At 44.9% G+C, this 22,032-nt stretch overlaps 1 protein-coding gene across 5 annotated transcripts; it reads left to right on the top strand.

Moving 5' to 3' along the window:
- The first annotated feature begins 288 nt into the window (after nt 1-288).
- Nucleotides 289-20,137, top strand: GCNT4 (glucosaminyl (N-acetyl) transferase 4). Of its 5 annotated transcripts, none has more exons than XM_035892806.1 (3): nt 289-763; nt 4,054-4,257; nt 17,575-20,137. In XM_035892806.1, exon 3 carries the CDS (start codon nt 17,576-17,578, stop codon nt 18,941-18,943), a length of 1,368 nt encoding a protein of 455 aa, XP_035748699.1. In that variant the 5' UTR covers nt 289-763; nt 4,054-4,257; nt 17,575; the 3' UTR covers nt 18,944-20,137. The 5 variants fall into 5 exon arrangements, with proteins under 5 accessions (XP_035748699.1, XP_035748698.1, XP_035748700.1 ...); XM_035892805.1 differs by having other exon boundaries at nt 289-2,568; XM_035892807.1 differs by lacking the exon at nt 289-763 and adding an exon at nt 10,276-10,434 and having other exon boundaries at nt 3,680-4,257.
- The last annotated feature ends 1,895 nt before the right edge of the window (nt 20,138-22,032 follow it).

The following is a 22,032-nucleotide window of genomic DNA, read 5'->3' as shown; positions in this document are numbered from 1 at the left end:
CGCGGGGCTTTTTTGGGGAGCGACAGTTGCACCAACTTAACGTGTGGTTTGCTAACAGGAACCGGGTTTGTTATGATGTTGGCTGAAGTCTCGGTGGTTTTGTTGTTCGGTTTTTTGTTCGTGGTTTTTTTTTTTTTTTGTCTCTCAGTAAATGGCTAAAAACGTACGTCTCAGTCTGTAGCTGTGTTTAATTTGCCAAGCGCACTTACTCACGTCTTTAGTATGGGAGGAGACTCTTTTTTTTTTTTTCTTGTGAGGAAACAAAAAGTAACAGAACAGCAAGGATCTGCCAGAAAAAAAAGTTGGTTGTGTTTTTTTTTTTCCTCGAGGAGCAAGGGTAGCAGCTTCTCTCTCTCATGATGGGGTGAACAGGCTTACTAGTATCAGAGCAAGGCTTGTGGAAGGAGACCTGAAGGGGAATTTCCCCCAAGGTTAACTCCTCCACTGGGTCCCCACCTGAGGATCTGCTCCACTGAACATCCTCTGACTTGTTCCAAAGATCTAGTCCATAAAGCAGCCTGTTTCATTCCGAGTTAGGCAAATTTCCTTAACAGTAACCTTTTAAAACAAATAAACTTCCTTAATAATAATAGTCTTTATGCGTTTGATAGCCTGGTAGAGAAACAGCTGAGGGGTAGATATGGTAGATAAACTTGTGACCAGAGTGGAGGCGGTGAACAGGAAAGAGCTGCTTGTTCTCTTTTAGACCAAGAACTGCAACAGTCAAGTGATGCTGGAATGCAAAAGATTGAAAACAATAAAGGTGAAGTGGTTTTTTTACACAATATTTGGGTCAGCCACAGAGTGGTTTGTGTCCCCCCCAGTCTGCTGGATGTCAGAAAACTTATGTGGGTTCAAAAGCAACTGGATGGAAGAAATCAAAATTTCATGTGAAATAGAAAGTTTTAACCCCTGGCTTTGGAAACTGCTGAGCTGTAAGGGAGCGGAAACCAAAAGAGCGTGTAGAGAAGATGTTGGAGAGTACTTGTTCCGCTTCTGCTCTTTCTCTTCTTTCCAAGCATCTGTTTTTGAGTACTCTGAGACGACATCCTGGGCTGAATAGGCCCTATGGATGTGATGTGATGTGATGTGATGTGCCTGTTCTTCCAGGCATATAGCTTTTCTGAAGCTGGTCATGGAAAGGGAAGTGAAATGCTACTGTATGTGTGCTCGTGTGGTTTTTGGTCTTATATATCTGATACTGATGAGCCTTGGTCGTCCAGTTCCTGTGTATTTTCCTGTATGCTGCCTAGCTGTAAAGGCATTTAAAGATCACTAACAACCCTGGCTAATGCTTTTTGACACGATTCGTATACATGAGCAATTCTTAAGGACCACAACCTTTTTGAAAGCAGTAATGGTGTTGAGGGATACATTCAGGTTTGAATGACTTGTGTTGGTACAACCCTTGTGCTGGGATTACAACTGGAAAGGCAGGAAAGGGGACCAAGACACTGAAAACCGCTTGTGTACTGGTTTCTGTGGATTTTGTGGATGGTAACCTATACAGCGCATGCTATTTTCTGGCCTAATTATGTGCAAAGTATTCTAGTCAGTTGACAGGCTGTCTGTGATCATCTTAAAAATGCCTCGGTGGCTGAGACGAGATCTGTGAAATTCTTCAGAAGTGGCCCAGGTAAGCTGGGAAGAATTAACCAAAGGTGAAGTTTAAAAGCACAAAGGGTCAAAGCTGTGTGGTATCATTAGGTATAAAGAAACCAGTGAGTGCTGATGTATAGGAAAGTGTTGAAACATTGGTTGAAAACGAACAGGTTAAGTCCAGAGATTGTTGATCACATGGATCTTGTCAGCCTGGCAGCCAGTCAGCTTGGCCAAATGTGGCTGAGGGCCTCAGCGGGTGCCCATGACGTACAGTGTGATTTCCAGAAGCTTTATGTCTACTAACAGAGCAGAAACAGAGTTTTTTCAAGACGTCAGCAGAAAGATTTCAGGAAAAGGCGATGCAGGGGTTTTGGAAATGTGTTGGCTGTCGGTCCGAGCTAGGAGCGGAGCACCGGCGCAGTGCTGGTGTACCTGCTTGGCTGTCAGTCTTGCTGGTTTCTGTGTACCTGTGTGACAAAGTGACTTCAGGTGGGAGGTGGGTAAGGAGAGTGGGCTGTCGTGATATGTGCTGAGGAAACGCGCTTGGTCTCACTAACATGATGCTTAAGAAGACGCCAACAGGAGCTTATGGCGTTTGCGTGGCTGTTACAGCTACAGAAAGGCGTTAGGTGAATCCAGCTTGTGAAGTCTCCCAGGAAATATCGATAAAAGAACTTAGAGGTGCAGCAGATGAGTCACAAAAAGCTCATTTCTGCAACATAAACTGCAGGGCACCGCATCCAGCCAGGGAGATAAGTTTTGCATAACTCCATCAACAAGTCAAGCCTCATCAGACCTCTCACTGAAACAACCTGAAAATGAAGGCGGCTTCACCAAGATTTGCAGCATGACCAAGTGTGACACGCAGGTCCCTCTGCTTTGAGTACAAGAGCAGCAACTGTGAAGAAAGAGGAGTTCTCTAATCACATCACGCCCAGACAGACGCATCATTAAGCATATGACAGGGTACATACCAGCCCGCCAGGGACCCACACATCCTCGTGCTTATCGTATTGTCTAACTGCAATGTGGCTTGCGTGGTGCACCAGCAAGCTAGCTGCTAGCCCGGGCAGGATTCCCTGATGCTAATCCAATACCTTTTCCTTTTGAATTGATGTTGTGGAGCGCAGTCGGCTGTGTGCATTTTTGGGGTGCATTGTTGTTTGATTTTGGGGTGTGTGTTTGTGTGTGTGTCTTTCTGCATGCTTGCTTTTCAGGCAAGGACAAGTTGGCACCCTAAATCTTACACAAAAGATGCACAGCTGTCTGCAATCCTTTTCCAATTTTGTGTGTGACGGGAGCTTTTGTCTCACAGGAAATCCCCATAATCTCTATATTTATATGCTCTTAATTATTTTTATCAGTTAATAGCTTGTGATACCATTGCCCACTGTACACCCCCCACAGCACTGAAAAGGGGTAAAGTTGACCCAGCTACTGTCATGCCACATTGAGTCTTATGCATACAGGGAATGCCAAATAGTAAGTGGGGAATTTGGAAGTTGTTCTCGCTGTATGAATTCACCATCCTGGGCTTATCGAGCTAAAGCAGGACTGCGGGAGCCCATGGATCTGCGGCATCCAAACCTCTCTTTGGAGCTTGCGAGATTCAGCCTGTTCCTGCCACACTGGAGAAGGGAGTGCAAACAATAAGCTCCATAGTACAGAGATGTGCGGTTTACAATTCCATATGAGCTGGAAGGCTGATGATGAAGAGGAGCCAGGTGTGCACAATACTTTGGTCAACATGTGGATGGAGAGGGGGAAAATGCTACGTATGCCTTAGAAGCACTGCTGCTGTGCTTTCCTAGAGGGAAGATACTGTGGTATTTGTGGCACATGCAAATAGTATGTTCCTCAAATAGTCTTTGTAACCATCACACACACACAGATTAGGTATAACAGTACAAGAATATATTTCTTTCCATGTAAGAGACATTGTATACCCCATGAGGTACTTATGTATAGGTGAACTTGCAATGCAGATCATCATGTCTAAACAGAGGTTCAGAAAGTATCACCAGGACTGGGGTGTGTGTGTGTGTGTGTGTGTGATTCTAGTATGGCCTTTTTTATGGCCTTGGCTCGGTGGTGGAGCTGTTTTATCTGTGGAGGGAGACCTACGACTTGAAGTCTTGGTACCTGAAGTACCGTGAGAGTCTTGAACTCATGAGGCTTTTGAGAGACGCTCATCACATCTGGGTGCTTTCCTGCCACTCCCTAAGTCCTATTCACCCTGCTGTAGAAGGAAGTTAGGTTACTTTGATGTGATCTGTTCTTTTTACAGTGTTTTTTTTCCCCCATCTTCTTGGCACTTAGAAATTCTGTGCATATAAACAAAAATACATGCTTATTATACAGATAATGGCTTCCACAGCTTATCACACAAAGCCTCCATACTCACCGTTTTTCAGCTAACATTTTACACTTTTCTTTTGTAATCTGTGCAAGCAATAATGTCGTCCCTGCTACTTCTGTACATCCGACTTCATACGCGCTTGAAACACCAATAAAGCTGAAAGCTGCGGGCACCATCAGGATGGAGCAGACACCAGGACTTTGTTCAGCCACCAAGCTGGCTCTGCCCATGTCAGTCTTCTGGGACACATCCTAAAGAGCTCTGCAAGGGGAAGACATAACAGCGAAGCCCAGGAGGTAGGTCCTCAGCTCTCCTTGAAAAGATCTTGCTGATGTGACAAGCCCTGACTTTGGCGGTGAAGACTTTGACGTGGGGGGGAATTGACTCAAAGGGGTGATTTATAGCAGGGGCTCGTGGATGAGAGTCTGCAAGCAGCTCAGTGGAGAGGTGAAGGAAATGGAGAAATATTTTGAGCTGTTAATGGGAGCTTTCCTGCAGCGCAGTGCAGTTTTTCCTACCTCCCTGTCTAACAGGAAACTTCCACCCTCTTTCATGGTGTTACTCCTTGCCAATGTACACAAGTTCTGGTCCTTTGGGCCCAATTTTTGTGCTATGTGGTAGTTTGAGGGTAAAGGTTAACCCTCTCTCCACCATAGTAGTAGTAGTATTTTAAACTCTCATTTGAGTTGGAACGAAGCTGTTAAACTCCAGATTGGTCCAAAGTAGAAGTGGGTAAACTCTATTTACCAGGGGTTGTAGGTTTTTTAAAATAATTAATTTTTAAAAAATTTTTATCTTGACTCCTGCCTCTATGGTCCATTAAGTCCTGGCCAAGCATGGATACTTCCATCTCTTTAAAGTCAGAGAATTCAAATACTCAACATATAAGCAATTGGGCTTGAAAATTTCCACAGCCAAATTTCCCTGGGCTTTCTAAACACTTCCTTGCTTTAACAGGGCTGCAAGTGCTCTGGCTAGCAGAACAGAATAGTTTAGCATGTACCAAGGGATTTGTCAAGACATCTTTCTTTTCAGGCATCTACCAGAGCAGCTTCCATCAAAAGTTACTGTAAAGCAGTTCAGATTAGTTGAGGATGCAGAGGAACCAGGTTCACTTCTCTGTTGTGCTGCTGTCTTCTTGTGTGACCCCGCAGAAGTCGCTTGCCTCTTTTTCCTGGCCAGAGAGCAGAGACACAGACTTCCTTCACCTCAGCGTATCTCTGGGACATGCAGGAATTGATGTTAGATGTTTTACCGCAATTATGAGGATCACCGAGGTGCTGGAGGCAACTACAAAAGAGCATCCAGCCTTTTCTGAGGAACCTATGGATAGTTGGGACTGAGTGGCAGACAGACAAGCAAAATGACTTGCTCTTAGCACAGCACATTCTGTTAGGAAACACAGATCTATGTATCCCATGCAACGAAGGGTCCTCATGTGTAGCACTGGGGCAAAGTCGTATGTGATACCCATAACTGCCAAATCTTTGCTGACCCTATGTTTCCCATGTCTGTGGTGAGAAGCTGTCTTTCCTCCTCCAGAAGCATAAAACAAGCTGTGGCAAACCGTAGATTTTTATTGCTGTTTTTTCCCTGCGGCACCTGTGTTGCTTTTAAGTCTTCAGGGTCTTAAAATGGACAGGCTTATAATTTAGTTAGGCTGGGGTCTAAAAGTAATGGTGTATCTTTCCAGATCTCACGATTAGAGGTCCATAAGGCACCATGTAAGTAGTTGTAGTCATATAGCTCTTCAGCTGTCCATCATTTAGAGGAAGTCTAAGAATGAGGTCAGGCGGGCCAAACCAAGGGGGTGAGCTGTGTGGAATGAGGCTGGCAGGGGGTGCCGCTGTGTGACAGGGGCATAGGCTGGGGCTCTGCTGCGGGGGAAGTGGGTGGAGAACCATACAAACCCGATAGAATCAACTGATCTAGATTTAATGCCAATAAAAAGTACTCCTACAGAAGCTCCACGATCCCTATCAATAGATAATTTTGTGATGGAAATAACCAGCTAGCAGCAGTAAACACTAGCACATGAATTAATTAACTTTCCCAGCTAGCAGCATTGAGTAATCAAGTAGAGTTAAAAGTTTAATTCAGACAGTTTACTAAAAAAAAAAATCTCTTGGCAAAGCACATTGTTACTTTTCTCCTTCCCCAGCTTCCCAGGAACATCCTCTTCTCTACCTTCCCCAGAAACCCTTCAAGTGATTTGATTTGTATAGAGTAGAGGGAAAACCAGAAGGAACTAACTCTGTCTTTCTGCAGAGTTAGTAAGGCAAACAACTTGACCAATTTTGCATTGCTGTGTGAGCAGGGGTGTATTAAGCAGAGATGTTTTATCAGGGAGAACTTTTCCCAGAGTGTTTTTGCCTGGAGGAGAGGGAATTGTTCCTGTAGTTCCTGCTATTATAGGGTAATGGTGTTGGTTGCTGAAATACACTGTGACCTGGTTTCCAAGGCAAGGTGTAGATACTGGTTTTGCCTCAGATGCCTTTGCGGGATGGGGCAGTAGCAAGTCGGAGAAAGCACCTGTTTTGCTGCTCTGTGTGATTTTGTTGTTGTTGTTGTTGTTGTTAATGCTACCTACATGAAAGCACTTACCCTCATTGATCCCCCTCTCCATTCTCCTCTTTTATGCTTTCCCAACCTCTGTTCTGTTGCTCCTTCTCAGCACCCATTCCCTTTTTATTTTTTTTAAACTAAGTGATAAGCAAGGAGCCTGGTTTGTGCCATGCATCAGCAGACAGGCTTCTGCATGGGGAAGAGAATGACGTGGTGGAATAGGAGCACTCCTGGTCCCCTGTATTCGCTCTCTCCATTTCCTCTCCTTCCACAGACTTGCATTCAAACTCCACCTTTTCACTTGCTCTGTGGCAAGCACAAAATCAGGTTGCCCCACAACAGCATTTGTAGCAAGTGTCTTGCCACTCCACATTCTGGGTAAACCACTCCCAAGCTGATGGGGCAAAAGATGAAGAGATGGTTCCCACCAGCTGGCTGTCTAACATGACATCAAAAATTGTTTGTGGCATTGTGTGACAATTGACTTACTGCACACTGGGCCATGGATCCAGTTTTCGGGCAACAGTATCTGTGGCCAAGTGTAGACAGTCACAGACATCTTTGGATGATGCTAAAGTAGAAAAGAAGACACATAAATTCTGCAGGGCTAAACTTTAAGGGAGGTCACAGCTTTTGGTTTCCTATAGCTCAACATAGTTGGTGCTTGAGCTTGATGAACAGGTCCTTCAGGAAGGACTGGCAGGGGGCAGGGTAGGGTGTCCAGTGGATGTTGGCTGATACATACCTTGCATTCCTCAGGAAAGTTGTGATGTATTGGTTGTTGCAGGCAGGTTATGAGCTTCCTTGGGTAGCCCTGCCTGAGTGTCCTGCTGCTGACCCTGTTGCTTTCAGTGCTGTTTGGTGTGCCTTTCCCTCTGAGAAGAGATCCCTCCAGCTTCGTTGGACAAAACAAGATTCAAAGCAAGATTTTCATCCTTCTGCCTGCAGGGAGGCTCCTGGTGCATCTTGGCCTCACCAGGCTCTGGGCATCCTGTGATGGACCTGGGCTGTTCATGACAGCTCCACCCTGCATCCAGTGAGCTTGTGGGCTCTGTAGATCCACCTGGCATCTTCTACCTTTAATCACTGAGGCGCTTGTTTAGTGGAGCACAAGCTGTATCAGAAAAGGCACAGTAAGGAAAGGGAATGAAGTGCTGGGGAGTTGCAATATTCCTTGTAGCCTCAAACAAAGTGGTGGCCGAGCTGTTAATAAATCAGTGTGATCTGAATACAGACACACGGGCAGCACCTCTGCAGTGCATAGGAAAGGTTGGAAGAAGACCACAGCTTTTGATGAGGCCAGTGACACATTTGCCCTTTTTAGACTGGTTAAAGCAAACTCTTAATTGGGTACTTTTTAGTTACAAATGGTCTCTATGGAAAGTAGCTTGTCTGAACCTTCTCTGTTTCTCATGGTGAGTTTGCCCTGTGGGAGTTTTTGCTAGATGGGGAGAAGGAGAAAAGAGAAGATGTTAAAATGTAAACACCCATAGGTCTTTGACTTCTGAGTTAAAGAAAAATTGCCTTGAATAATGCAGCTGTTACTTTAAAAGAATAGGTTTTTGGAAATTGCTTTATTCCCAAGAACGCTGTTTCCAATACCCATAGATAAGTCATTTGGGAAACAGGAACAGAGGCTTCTGGGGAGGCTGAGGTTGCTTCTCCAGTGCCAGGGGTGTCCACTATCTTTTCTGCCACATGGCAATCAGGTTTTTTTTTTTTTTTTTTTTTTTCTGATTGGTACTGCCAATACAGGGATGCAGGAGGTGGTTGACTGTGTGGACTGCAGGTGAGACTTGCTGTGCAGAGGAAGAGCAACACGAGAGTTGGTAATTTGTTCCTGCTCAGGGTGAAGGGAGCTGCAGACTCCTCCCATGCAAGAATGACATTGGCATCACTGAGTTGCACAGGCTGGGAGCTGCTGTTACTCAGGGTACATGGGGTTTATGAAAACAGCAGAAATAATAGTATGATGAGCAGCAGTAAAGCCCTGGGCTCTCTCAGGAGCCAGGGCTTTCCATATGTAAATCATTAGGGTCTTAGTAAAGTGGAAACACACCTTCAGAGAGGCAGCTTGAGCCCAAAGCCTGCCAGTTTCTCTGTGTTGTTGAAGGGAAGATATCTGTTTCTTTGGGTTGCTTGAATCCCTCCTTAACCCTTTATAGAGGGGTGGCCTCAAAGAGGGCCAAAGCTGCTGTAACCCTGGTGGATACGAGCTGTTGGAGGTCAGCCAGAATGGGAGCTTGGTTCTCCAGCCTGGCTCAGGCTTGTGCTGACTGGAGCAGCTTCCAGGCTGTTTTTTCTCCATTGCTCCTGAGTGCCGCTCTGGGCTGGAGGAGTTGCTGGGGTGTTACTGGCAGAGGATCAGGGTCAGGTGCAATGCTGTTACCCCCAGAACCCCTGTCATGGTTTAACCCAGCAGGCAACTGAACGTCACCCAGCCACTCACTCACCCCCCACCCCCCAGTGGGATGGGAGAGAGAATCGGAAAAAAAAGTAAAACCCATGGGTTGAGATAAAAACAATTTAATAAAAGAAAAGAGACTAACAGTAATAATGGTAAAAGAATATACAGAATATACAAAACAAGTGATGCACAATGTAATTGCTCACCACCCACTGACCGGTGCTCAGCCCGTCCCAAGCTGCAATCACTCTCCTGTGGCTAACTGCCCCCAAACATGACATCCTATGGTCTGGAATAGCCCTTTGGCCAGCTGGGGTCAGCTGTCCTGGCTGCGCTCCCTCCCAGCTCCTTGTGCACCTGGCAGAGCATGGGAAGCTGAGAAGTCCTTGACTAGTCTAAGCAACAACTAAAACACCAGTGTGTTATCAGCATTCTTCTAGTACTAAATCCAGAACGCCAGCTCCTGGGAAGAAAATTAACTCTGTCCCAGCTGAGACGAGGACAATGCTTCACACTGGAGGTGCACCAAGGCTGCGCCATTGCAAGCAGAGCTGGCAGAGCTCGCCGTGCTGGCGCAAAAGCTGGGCTTTTGTCCTGGCTCCTGTTTGCTGGGGCTTTGACTTTCCTAGGGTGGCCTCATCCAGCCCATCTTGCAGCCCGTGCTCTGGGACGAATTGGTGATCCTTTGCAGTTCCTTGTATCCTTCCACCAGCTGCAGAGGGACCTCAGGTGCTTAGTTTGCTAAACAGTGGGCAAGGTGGGTCTCACATGTGTGGTAGAGTGACCAGGATACAGAACACATCCTCTGCTGTCTTTCTTCAAGGCCAAATCCAGAAGCGCTCTGGGTAATCTAACCGCATTGAGTTCTGCTCCCTGGCATAAAATATTCCTAGATGTTGTGGGACAGCCTCAAGCAGTCCAGTGGAAATGTCCCTGCCCGTGGCAGAGGGCTTGGACTAGAAAACTTTTAAAGGCCCCTTCTAACCCAAACCAGTCTATGATTCTATGAAATAATGCATGACAGTGTGGTTATACGGTTTCTCAGTAGGAGTGGTGCTTTAAGCTTGCTTTTACTCTGAAGGAATGGATGTATACCTTGTAAAATTGTTATTCCCAATAAATTAATTTATGTGCTCACAGGCAGCTCTTCAGAGCAAAAATGTGGACCACCACATCCCATAATGTAGAGACTCAGCCAGTTAATATCTGACTGTTCTGTTCCTCCTCCAACACGCAGCATCAGCAGCTTCTGTTTTTCTTTCAAGGGCTATGGGCTTACAGGGAGGTAGGCACCACTTCTGCCCACTGCTCCGTTGTGTATGTGTGGTCTGCTTCCCTCTAGAGAAGAGATGCTGGGCTGGAAGGAGGTACCTGTGCTACCCCAGATACGAAGTTCACCAGCTGAACTGTGACGATTTGTTTGTCTGCATAGCACTGAGAAGATGCAGCAGTTTGAGAGGTCCATTTTTGCAGTGATATGGTAAATTCAGCAAAACTTCAGGTAGGCACACTCAAAGCTGATTTAAATCTGGCTTACACCGATCGGTGTTGTTTCCACGGCATCTTAGATGTTTGATGTTATGGAACTATAAATTATACAAATTAAATTATGTAGGAGAGTTACAGGCTTCACTTGCTGTGACCTCTGTGATAGCGCACAGTGGTCTTAGCCAGTGTGTTTAGATGAGAATGCAACAAAAATTACACGGTATTCAGGTGAAACTGCAGATCCTGTTAGGCAGGCAGGTCATCACTCCCTCTTGGGCTCTGCCTTGGAGGCCAGGGTTGCTGCTGCTACTTTTTACAAATTTTTACAGAAGAGAAGATCTTTTTTTATTATGAGGAATGCAAATAAAAAAGCAAATGTTGCTCTAATCCACCTTTAATTTGATGAAACAAAAAAGCTAAACTGCAAAACAAGCCAAAATGTGGATTGTTGCCATTTCTGATACTTTGTTACCATTCAGAATTGGATTTCTCTTAGAATTTCTTTCAGTTCAGCTTCAATAAAAAATCCAGAAATAGGAAATGTTTCTTTTGAGTTTGAAAGAAATATATTGACTTGAGGCAATGCATGTGTTCTCCAGGAGTGCCAGTGAAATGCAAAGCACCCACTTGTTCTCATGGCTTGCAGAGCAGGATCTTCAGGGTTTTCTGACTGGATTGCATCTGGTGTTAGCAGCTCACCCAACCCTTGCCTAACCCTTCTCAGGGATCACCTTTTAAATTTCAGTGTCGCAGAAGGCACACTAAAGCCTTGCTGAGTTGTAATTAATGCCTGTGGTTCATGAGTGGAAGCGTTTAGCTGTACTGCTCCCCCAGCCACGACGCTGCGCTCCCACCTGAAGCCTGAGCTCCTGGGGACAGGATTTCCTCCTCTTCCCAACAACTTCACCCCTTTTTCATTTCATGATTGAATCCTGAGTGGTGCACGTGGCTTTATGAATAAAGAAACCTTTGACACAGCAATCTTTGCAGCTGAGGGCATGATCTTTGGGAGGCTAAGAGCTGTAGTTGGTGCTTGCGGGATGGACGCTTTGCCTTCATCTGTCATCCCTGAATGCGAGCAGCAGTCGTGAAGGGACAGCCACTTCGCAGATTTTTATAAAATGTTTTTCGTGTCTTACATTATGGTGCTAGCAACAAGGGGAATACAGATTTTTCCGATGGAAATCTTCAGGTGAATTGCTGCGGATTAAACTTTGATGTAACACATCGATAATGGGCCTGTTAGAATGATACAAATGCGGGTTTTTGTTCTTGGCCAACATGGAAAGGGTACAGTCTGGGAGGTTTAGCAAAATTGTGGTGCAGAGAGAGGAGAGGAGGATTTCCATGGGAGCAGGGTTCGTGAAAGGACTGTATAACTCGGGGAGGATGTGGACAGAAGTCCTATGCCCAGTGAAGACCGGGGTGCTCCTGCTTTCCTCAAGTCCCTGGCCATGCAAACTCCCCCCCATTCCTGTTCACAGGAGTTGGGGTGACTCCTGGAGGGATAGGATGGTGACGGGCAGGCACGGGAGAAAGTCACTGGCCAGTGGCTGTGCTCTGGTGCTGAATCCTGTCCCCTCCCCCTCTCAGCATCCAAGAGCAGAGTCCTGGAGCTCTGGCTACACCGAGGTCAGTGTGGGAAGGAGGGGGAGGGAGTGGGGTGCTGTGGGTGTTGCTTCCTTCCGACAGAGAAGCGCCTGGTCAGATACACGGAGGATGTGCTGCAGTCTTTGCTTACTTGCTGCGCCCCGAAGGCATGCTTAGGGAAGTCCGCAGGGTAAGTGGCTGGTAGTGTGTAGAAAAGTTATGAGTCAGCGGAGCTAGAATTAGAATTGTTTTAATACTTTTTTTTTCTCTCCCAAAAGAATCCTAAAAGCAGGCTTTAGTTTATTTTTAATTAGCCTTTCCTTTGGTTTCACCTTGCAAGCAGTTAACGTTTCAAGCAATCACGGCCTCTCAGTAGAAATTCAACATTTCTGTGTTGTTATGGTAATCTGTATTGTAAAAGCCAAGATACACAGTCACTGGTTCAGTTTGCTGCTCTGACCTTATGGGTGCGCTTTACTTTTACCACTGTGACAATGTTCCAGCATGAGCTTGGGTATTGAGCATGCTATGTGATTTACCCAGTTTGCCTATGGATGGTGTATGGGTGCATACGCTGCTTTTCACGTTTGTGATGTGCCCACTGTAGGCATTTGCACACTTCTGGGTAATCTGCAGTTTCACTAGCTGTTAATTTATGTTTACAGATTGCTGGAGTAAGACTCAATAGTTTGCAAAAAGGAGCAACAATTTTTTGCAGGAAGGTAAACTTCTGCACATCTGGCTGATAGCAGTTGGAAGTGACTGTTGAGACAACAGGTATTCCATGGCTATTCCGTGTGATAAGGCCATGCTTCACCTCATTTCCTCAGACCTTTGCTGTGTTACCCAAAAAATATATATAAATGTCCATAGACACATAGGTGTTTTTTCCTCTGTTCTTGTTTCCATGTTCTCCCTCTCTTCCCCAGTTGCTGCAGGTCAGTAGAAACCAAGGTCTAATTCTAGTGTATGTCCTACATGCATTTTCTATAGCACGCTTTTGCATTCAGCTCGGCCTCCCTTCTCAGTGCTTCCTTTAGATGGCCATAGCTTGGTTCATAACTTTCAGTACACAGGGGGAAAAGCCAGACTCTGAAAAGAATTCTTCAGCATCCCAAATCCCGAGATGCGCGCACCAGATTGAAGCACGTAGGAGGGCATGGAGCTCCTCTGCCTGCTTGACAGGTGCCGTGTGGTTTCTGGTCCCTCTGCAAGCCCAGCATCATTGCCTTAGGCAGATGCAGACAGCTGAGCCTAGCTGGAGCGCGCCTTGGAGGGGAGGACCCAGAGTTTCAATCTGAGCGTGGCAAGGCTTAGCCTTTGCTTGGTCCCCTCAGGAGGGTTTAGTCTGCTGACTGAGGCCAACACAGTGGTTAGTGAGCAGAAGGACTTGATCGTCAGCTGAACTTTTTCAGGAGGGTGTGAAATTCTCCTACCACCCTCCTCATTCCTCCTTTTTTTGTCAACGCGCAGCTTGCACAGTTGCAGAAATCGAGTTATTTGAAGTGTTTGAAGATGTAAAGGCTGCCCAAAACAGCTTCTTGCAGGGAGGAAAGTACAAAAAAAGGCAGTGAAATACACCAGTGGGTAACCTGGCTGCCCTCTGTGTGGGATACAAATATTGCTGTCATGGATCTAACTAGCAATCCCTCTTCTGGTCCAGCAGTAGATAAAAGCAGATTCAGGAAACAGAGTGATGGTCACAAGAAACATTTTTATTGGTAAAAATTTCCAGTCAGAAATACTGGCAGCTGGTAATTGCCTGGTGTAATGGTTCTAGGGAATTTAGCTTTCCGTCCATATCTATGTATTGGCAAAGGTATACTCTGGAAACTCTCAACAGCCAGCTGATTGCCTTTTTGGGTCCTGCTGAGTTCATGGTCTTTAAGGTATCTTATGATAGGCTATAATTACGTGTTGTGTAAGAACATGTGTTTTATTACATAACATGGATGCGTTTCTCTTGTATTTGTTGCATGTTTGTTTTCTTTGACCATCTCTTGTTCTTGTGTTATAGTTGCAAAGGCTGCATAAACCCACCCATTTATCTTCTCTGAATCATTCAGTACTTTGCATCCCAGCTTGGAATTGCCCTGACCAGATTAGACGCTGTACGTGTGTGTATATAGACCAGCTGTGCGTGCGATATGTATTTGTCACAGGATAAGATCAGTCTCTGTTAATTTCCTCAGGAGTCTTCTCGCATGTAGAAGAGAAAGCACAAATGTTTTATGAAACAAGGCAAAATGGCAATGCCAAGCTCCCTTCCTAGTATAGAATCTGTGTGCAGAGAGGGAACGTTGGTCCTGCGTATCGTATGGAAGCACTCAAGGAAAAAAAATACTCATGAGCAAGAAAACTGAAGGTAGCACCTGGTCATTACTATCCCAGATAGGTGCTTCAGGCAGCTCTAGGTGCCTGTTCCCGCCTGCCCACATGTCGTTCATTCCTCCTCCAGAAGGGACTGCATGCAGAGTACACTGCTATGTCCGAGCAGGGCTTCGAGTGATGCATGTGGTAAGAAATAGGAGTTTTACACTTGAACCAAAACCTGATGAGATTTGTGATGGCCCCTTCTGTCCCAAGGGATTTGTTTCCCTGGTCTTGCACTGTTCCTCAAGAAATCCTGGTCTTTTGTGGAAAGTAACTTCATCCTGATTAGAGGTAAATGATTTGTTCCTAAAGAGCAAAGCTGTTGCCCTCGTACGGATATACAGAGCCTGGCTATGGAGTGCCTCGGAAATAACAACAAGAGAGTATGAATTGAATGTGTTAAGGGTGGAGCATGAGGGACAACAGGATATTGGTAGTGCTGGAGAGATGTTAGAGTGCTTAAGAGTGGTTGGGGTCATGCATGGCCTGATTCTTGTCTGGACCACTGTGGTGATGGTAATATAGCAAGTGTTGTAAAAAAAAAAAAAAAAAAAAAAAAACAAACCAAAACCCAAACCAAAACCCAGAACCAAAACCCAAGAAACAAACAGATGGGGCTGTGGATGTAATTGCTGGCTCCTCATGCACTCATCTGACCAGATGCTGGCCAGGATCAGGGGAGATCCTCCATAAACAAGGGATTCGGTGGAGGAGCTGAGATTTCCTACCAGGGCTCCTTAATTCCTTCCTCCACAGGGAATTTGAACCATGTCACCACAATCTTCTGGATTTCTGTGACCTCTTTATATGACATAATAGTGTCTTGTGGTTGGCAGTGCTGAAAACCATAGGAATATTCAGGAAGCTGAGTGTGGATCCTTTGCTCATCAGCTGCAAAGAAGGAGTCCTCGGTGCTGTCCAGGTGATTTTGTCCACATCCTGGCTTAACTCCGGACTGCACCAGGCTCCAGTGGTCTAGATTGGTAGTTTCAGGCAGGGAAGTGTGACGCAATGGCTTTTTTGTTGGTTTGCCTAGAAACAGAATGTTTGGCACTGGGTGGAAAGTGGCCAGGGCTACCACAGATAGAGGGAGTTTGGACCAGTGGAGAATATGCTCTCTTCCCCCTTCCTTTTTCTTTGTCCAGGCTCTCTCTTGCCTTTTTGAAGGAGGTAGAAAGGAAGGGAAGGTTTGCTCCCTGGATGACACAATCCTGGTTCATCCAGGAGTGGTAGGGGTTGTCTTTGGTAGCCAGGGAGACCACAGGGCAGAGGCACCAGGCAGGCTTCACAGAGAGATCGCACCAGACAGGTGTTCTCCCTCCAAAGAAAAAAACGGGAGCAGGTCTGCTGTGTTCACCTCTGCAGGGCTTCTGTCACATGGCTGGAAACCTGGCTTTGGTTAGGAGCGGCTTTTAAGAGCGACTTTTCTCCAAGAGCGTACATACAGGAAGGAAGTAGGTAAAGGGGAGACCTGGGTTAGAGGTTGAGCTGGGATTAGTTTGGAGAAGAAGTGAAGAAGAGCACCTGGTGGCTAAGGGGGAAGGTGGGATTTTTGGCTTCGTGGGGAGACAGATCTGTTTTTTCTCTTTGCCTGTTAGCATACCTGGAGGTTGTTGTAAAACCCGCAGAGAGGTGCTGAGGTCTGGCTTCTACAAAATAGGTACGTGTCGGGTCACCCTGCTCCCTTCCCCGGTCTATACCTGGCACCCTCAGGTGAAATGGTGGTGGCATTTCCTCCTCCTTTCTGTTGCCCTCAGAAGAGAAATATCAAGGAGAAAGACACAGAGGGCAAGGGAAAGTCAGGGAGAACAGACTAAGGAAGCAGCTCTGCCTCGACAGGCTGCATTCTCACTGAAGCTACAGCTTGCAAGACCTGACATTGGTGGGAATGCTAAAGATGCCTAAGTTAGTTTTGCAGCACGTGTTGCATGCACACATTAATACTTGATTTTACACACATACGTGGGATCTGCAGACATCTGAGCCCCTTCTGGTGGCCCCCACCGTTTTATTCACTCTGAAGCATTCTGCAACAGCTTCTCCTCAAAAGAAAATATTGGGAGCTGTTTGATTTAGAAACAAAGGAGAGCTTAGTTTAAGCTAAGTTTAATGGTGCACCTGGTTGTGGACTCTGGTCTAATTTTAAATTGGGGGATATAATTTTAAAATCAGGGATAGCAACAACACTGCTTGCACTCAGCTGGTGAAGCGAAACTATGTGGAAAGAGGATCACTGTATTTAGCTTTTATTGTGGTAATACTTCATTTGTGAAGTTGCTACACAGGAATGTTATTAAATACCCTGCTGCATAAAAAGGGGCCGTGTGTGTATTTGTGCAGTCACAACTGAGGTTGTGTCACGTGGCAGAGAACAGGATAGATGTGCTATTGCTCATCTACTCCTCCTCCTACTCCTGCCTTCAAAATATTACTTTATATACTCATTCCAATGGATGGAAGTGCTATGTTTTCGTCCGTCTCTCTCTTCAGGGGAGGTTAGCAGCATTTTCCAGAAGAAATCCGGACACAGGGAGGACTTTGAGCTTTTCGGACCCTGCTGGGAGAGGATAGGAAGGAAAATCATTTCCTCTCGGACATCTTCACGGGCCAGCCCCAGTGTTAGAGACAATGAGGATGCTCTGGCTGAATTCTAAAGTTTTCAGTTTAATGTTGTTTTTGGTTTTGTTTTTTTTTAAAATACTAATATCTACCATTAAGCACACATTCTTTGCAGACTCACAAGAGATACCCTTGCTGATCCAATTGAACCCCCTGGAGTTACTCAGGAAAATAAACAATCCTTCCTGCTCACTTAGAGGACAGTCGTGTTTCTACCAATGCAGGGGTTGCTCTACTTCACTTTGTGACTCATAAGAAATTAAAAAAAAAGTTTGGAAAATAAACAGTGGGAGTCTTGTTCCAACACTCTCATTTAGGTGGAAATCATCTGAAATATGAGCTGGTTTCTTGCCTTCAGTCAGCTAATTCAGGGGAATGAAATACTTGCCTATTACTGTGGTAAAATCTGTCTCTGAATTAACATGATTAAGAATTTCCAGTGCTCTGTCCTGCCGAAGTGGTGTTTATGCTGTAGACAGACCAGTGTGCGCAGGTCTTTGCTGGAAGCTGGAGCTGTCTCTGATACTTAGTTCCTGATTTAAAAGGGCATCATGTCTCTCTTTTCTTGCAGAATGAAGAGACGCAAGTGCCCCTACAAATGTCCTGCACGAAGGAAGATCCTGATACTGTGTGTTACAGGGTGGCTGATTGCACTGCTGAAGCTCCTCCATGTCGAAAGACACTTTTTTCCCTCCAAGGGCATTTATTTGGTTGAGCACTTCTTGAGCACTTCTTCTTATGTTAGAAACAGGTATTCCTACCTTAGAAATGAGTTCCAGTATGAAATTAATTGTTCGTCTGTATATGAACAAGATCCCCATGAAATTGGCAAGAGCTTAGAGATAAGAAGAAAAGAGATAATTGATTTGGCTGATGAAGATGTCGTAGCAATGACGAGTGATTGCCAAGCATATCGTTCACTTAGGAAATACCACCTAAACCCTGTTTCTCCAGAGGAGGAGAGCTTTCCAATTGCCTATTCTTTGGTTGTTCACAAAGATGCGATAATGGTAGAAAGGCTCATAGGTTCACTGTACAGTCATCAAAATATTTACTGCATCCATTATGACCAGAAATCAGCAAAAAGCTTCAAATCTGCGATGAACAGTCTAGCTAAATGTTTCCCCAATATTTTCATTGCATCAAAATTGGAGACAGTGGACTATGCACACATTTCACGGCTACAAGCAGATTTCAATTGTTTGTCTGATTTGATGGACTCTTCAGTTCCCTGGAAGTATGTTATTAATTTGTGTGGCCAAGATTTCCCTTTGAGATCAAATTTTGAGTTGGTTGCTGAACTGAAGAAACTCAGTGGAGGAAACATGCTGGAAACTATAAAGCCAAGCAGTAGCAAAAGAGAACGATTTACTTATCACTATGAACTTATGAAAGTGCCTTATGAATACACGCAGATGCCTGTAAAAACCAACATTTCCAAGAATCCGCCACCTCATAATATTGAGATATTTGTAGGCAGTGCCTATTTTGTTTTAAGCCGAGCATTTATTCAATATACTCTTGAAAGCTCTCTTGCAAAAGATTTTTTCGAGTGGTCAAGGGATACATACTCTCCGGATGAACATTTCTGGGCTACTCTTGTACGTGTTCCTGGGGTCCCTGGGGAGGTTCCAAGGTCGGCTCAGGACATAACAGACCTACAAAGCAAAACTCGTCTGGTGAAATGGAATTACCTTGAAGACCATTTGTATCCTCCCTGCACTGGTAACCATCTTCGCAGTGTCTGCATTTATGGGGCTGCAGAATTAAGATGGCTTCTGGATTATGGGCACTGGTTTGCCAACAAGGTTGACTCCAAAGTAGACCCTGTCCTGGTAAAATGCTTGGCAGAAAAACTGGCAGAACAACAGAAAGAGTGGGTGTATTTGTCGTCTGATAAATACTTTCTGCACATAAATTCTATGAATGCCTTGCTATAGCAGCACTGTCTTCCCTGCTGTCAGTACTGTGTACTGTTACAGCACAGCACCTGCAGTTCTTCTGCCTTGACCTCCTGCAGACTGTTAGTGAGCGAAACGTCCCTTCTGCATGAAGTTCTGGGCCCTGGAGAGCCAGGTGCCTGGCCATTTATTTATGAAAAGTCATGCCTCTCTGATTAACTGTTTTGTAACTTGCCACAGTAATCCTGTAATTGTTCTTCAGGGTGATTCCAAGAGGGTGAGGTTTGCTTTTGGAGGCTCTGGCACTGTCTGTCCAATGGAGTATTTCAGAAACATGTTTTATATCAAGTGTGTTTGCGTCTTACCTAAGAAACTCCAGCACATCTGTCTGCCAGTCCCTCTTTCCTTTATTTTTGTATTTCTTAAAAGTGTGAAACAAAGACCTCTGTAGCTACTACCTCAGGAAAACTGGAAGTGTCCAGCTCACAGGCAAAACCAAGAGATCAGCATGACACCAAATGAGCTGTGTGGCCTCACCTGAAGTCCCAAACTTCCATGTAGGAAGCTCTGTGGGAGCTAACAAAGATCTTTGAACTGTGAATATGACTGGATAATATAAGGGAAAGAAGATCCTTAGATACCGCATTGGCCATAGCATCGTTCTTTTTTCCCAGCTCATCTGTGCATTGCTTTTCCTTCTGTGAAGCGTGTGCTCAGGTGCCGTGCCATGCCTACAACATCAGAATTATGCACTGTTATTCTTCAAAGGCAGTAAGCAAGCATGCCCTAAGGCCAGTCTCTGTAGCCCCTTAGAGTAGATACCCATGCCAAAAGAGGTCAATCTTCATTTCTCTCTGCCCATAGAAATAACCTCCTGTGAAATCCCAGTCCTCTTGAGACACTATGTCCATACATGGTGGACAACAAGTGCTATTTCTAATTAGTGTTCAGCAATGCGCTACTATGTTGAAATGCAAAGCATGCAAAGTCGAGCAGTAATCGTTAGAATAGCCATACTGCAGAAATGAAGACCCTGTGTAGAAGTGTCTTTCTGGGTAAGTCTCATGCCTTGTGCCACCATGATGCCAGGCTGATGGGTGCCTGAGCAAGCCCTGGTTCAGCTGTAGAACAACTGTTCTCCAACAGCCTCTGCTTCCCATGGCCCTGCTAGGCCTCCTGACAGCGAAGTGGCCTGGGAACCTCCTCGTAGCTGGGCTCCCCATGCTACAGCATGAGGAAAGTGTTCATTAGTGCAGGGGTCTCTGCAGAAACTCTTGCAACTCAGAAACGCCTCTTGGCTTTCTGGGGATTTATCTGGAATGTTGCTCTGCCACAAGTTCAGTTTTGGTGGTTTCAGTGGACCCTGGGGTCTAGCTTGCTCCATGCCGCTGTCCTCTTTCTACCCATCTGGCTTTTTTTAAGGGGTCTCTTCCCACGAGTGGCTTTGGGATATCTGGTCTTATTGATCCACAGATTGCTGCAATAATGACCAGGTCTGGTACCCATGAAAAATCTTTGTTTCTTATTTGGGTTGAAAGAACCAAGTAATTTTTTGTCTCAGTTTTTATTTATAAATTTAGTCATGGTCAAGTCTTCTGTGGCTTAAGACTGGGTTTGAGAGCCAAGAGTCGTGGGCCTTTTCCCCCATTCATGGCACTGATTTCCTATGAGACCTCAGAGAAGTCATCTGGATTTTCTGTTTCAGCTGTTCCAGCTGTAAAATGGGAACAATGATGTTCTATTATCTTCCGAAGAACTTTGAAACATATGGGTGTTGTGGCTTGGTTGCACAGTACTAATTGTTTATCAAACTATTTATGGAGTCTGTGGATGCACAGGTCAAGTATTTCTTTGATGTACTGTTTCTGAAATAAATGGGGATTATTTTTAAAGTGTGTGTTTCTTACTTCAGTGACTTGCTATGTCTGCCCAGGGCTGTCCTGACTTGATGTGATTTATAGGCAGTTTGTAGAAAATGAAATATTGACGGTATTTACAGATTCATACATCAGTACTTGTATATAAAGTAGAGAGTTCCCACGTGGAAAAAAGTTAATAAAAGAGGATGTTAGGATCCCAGAGGGCCAAGCCACAGCCTTCTATACACATAAATTCATGTTTAATTATATATTTAAAATTTTTTATTTAGTTAAACTGGCTTTATGTATGTATACACACATCTCCGTTTGTGTTTGATTTGAGTGGTTTGCTCTACCATAAATCTATAAAAATAATCCACCAGCATATTAAACTTAACTGAAGTAAATAATTTTAATCAACATGCAACTTTGTACTACTTTAACTGAATTGGGTTGAGTGATACCTGTAATCTAACTAGTCTGAAATAAGGCAGCTCATGCTTCCTAAGTAGTGAAGAAGTGGGTGCAGAGATGGCACGGTGTGAGGCACCATCACCCATTACAGCGGTATGTTTGCTAGCTGGGGAAGTACAACTTGTACGGGCATAGTTGCAACTTTATGAAGTGCTGATTTTCTAATGAATTATAGATATTTGGTTTTTTGAAGGTAACTTTAAAGGCTATTCAAGCTTCTAGAAAGGCAGTTCACAGAAGTCATAGGATCACTCAGGCTGGAAGATCATCTAGGCCAGCCTCCTGCTCACAACGGGATCGACACTAAATTTGGGCTGGGTTTCTTGGGCTTTGTCCCAGGGAATCTTGCAGATCTCTAAGGAAGATTCTGCAGCCTTCTGGGGCAACATTTTCCAATGTTTGCAGGAAAAAGAACAGCCAAAATATAAGTTCCTTAACTTCTGAATAATTTTCTCTCTGTTTTTTGACTTTGCGTTCAGCAATGTAGATGCCATACTGACGCCTGTATCACAGTTGAGTGATTAGACTACGGGTGTGAGTAACAACTTCATTATTTACCTTTGACTTCATCATCTTTGCTCCTTACACAGGTAGGTCTTTGCTGAAAATGGACCCGAGGCATGATCCACAAAGACCTTTCTCTCTGAGAGAAAAGTGGCTGAACCTAGTTTATGGCAAAGCAAATATGGAGTTTTATTTGGGCTGGAACTTAGACTATAGGCAGTTATCTGCCATTCTGCTCTTACAGAGATTTTTTTTTTTTCGTCTTAGCAAAGCTGAGACATCCCTTTCCTC

The sequence above is a fragment of the Egretta garzetta genome, unplaced genomic scaffold, assembly GCF_000687185.1.
Source record: "Egretta garzetta isolate BGI_Z169 unplaced genomic scaffold, ASM68718v1 scaffold424, whole genome shotgun sequence".
NCBI lineage: Eukaryota > Metazoa > Chordata > Aves > Pelecaniformes > Ardeidae > Egretta > Egretta garzetta.
This window is presented reverse-complemented; position numbering and strand designations above follow the sequence as displayed.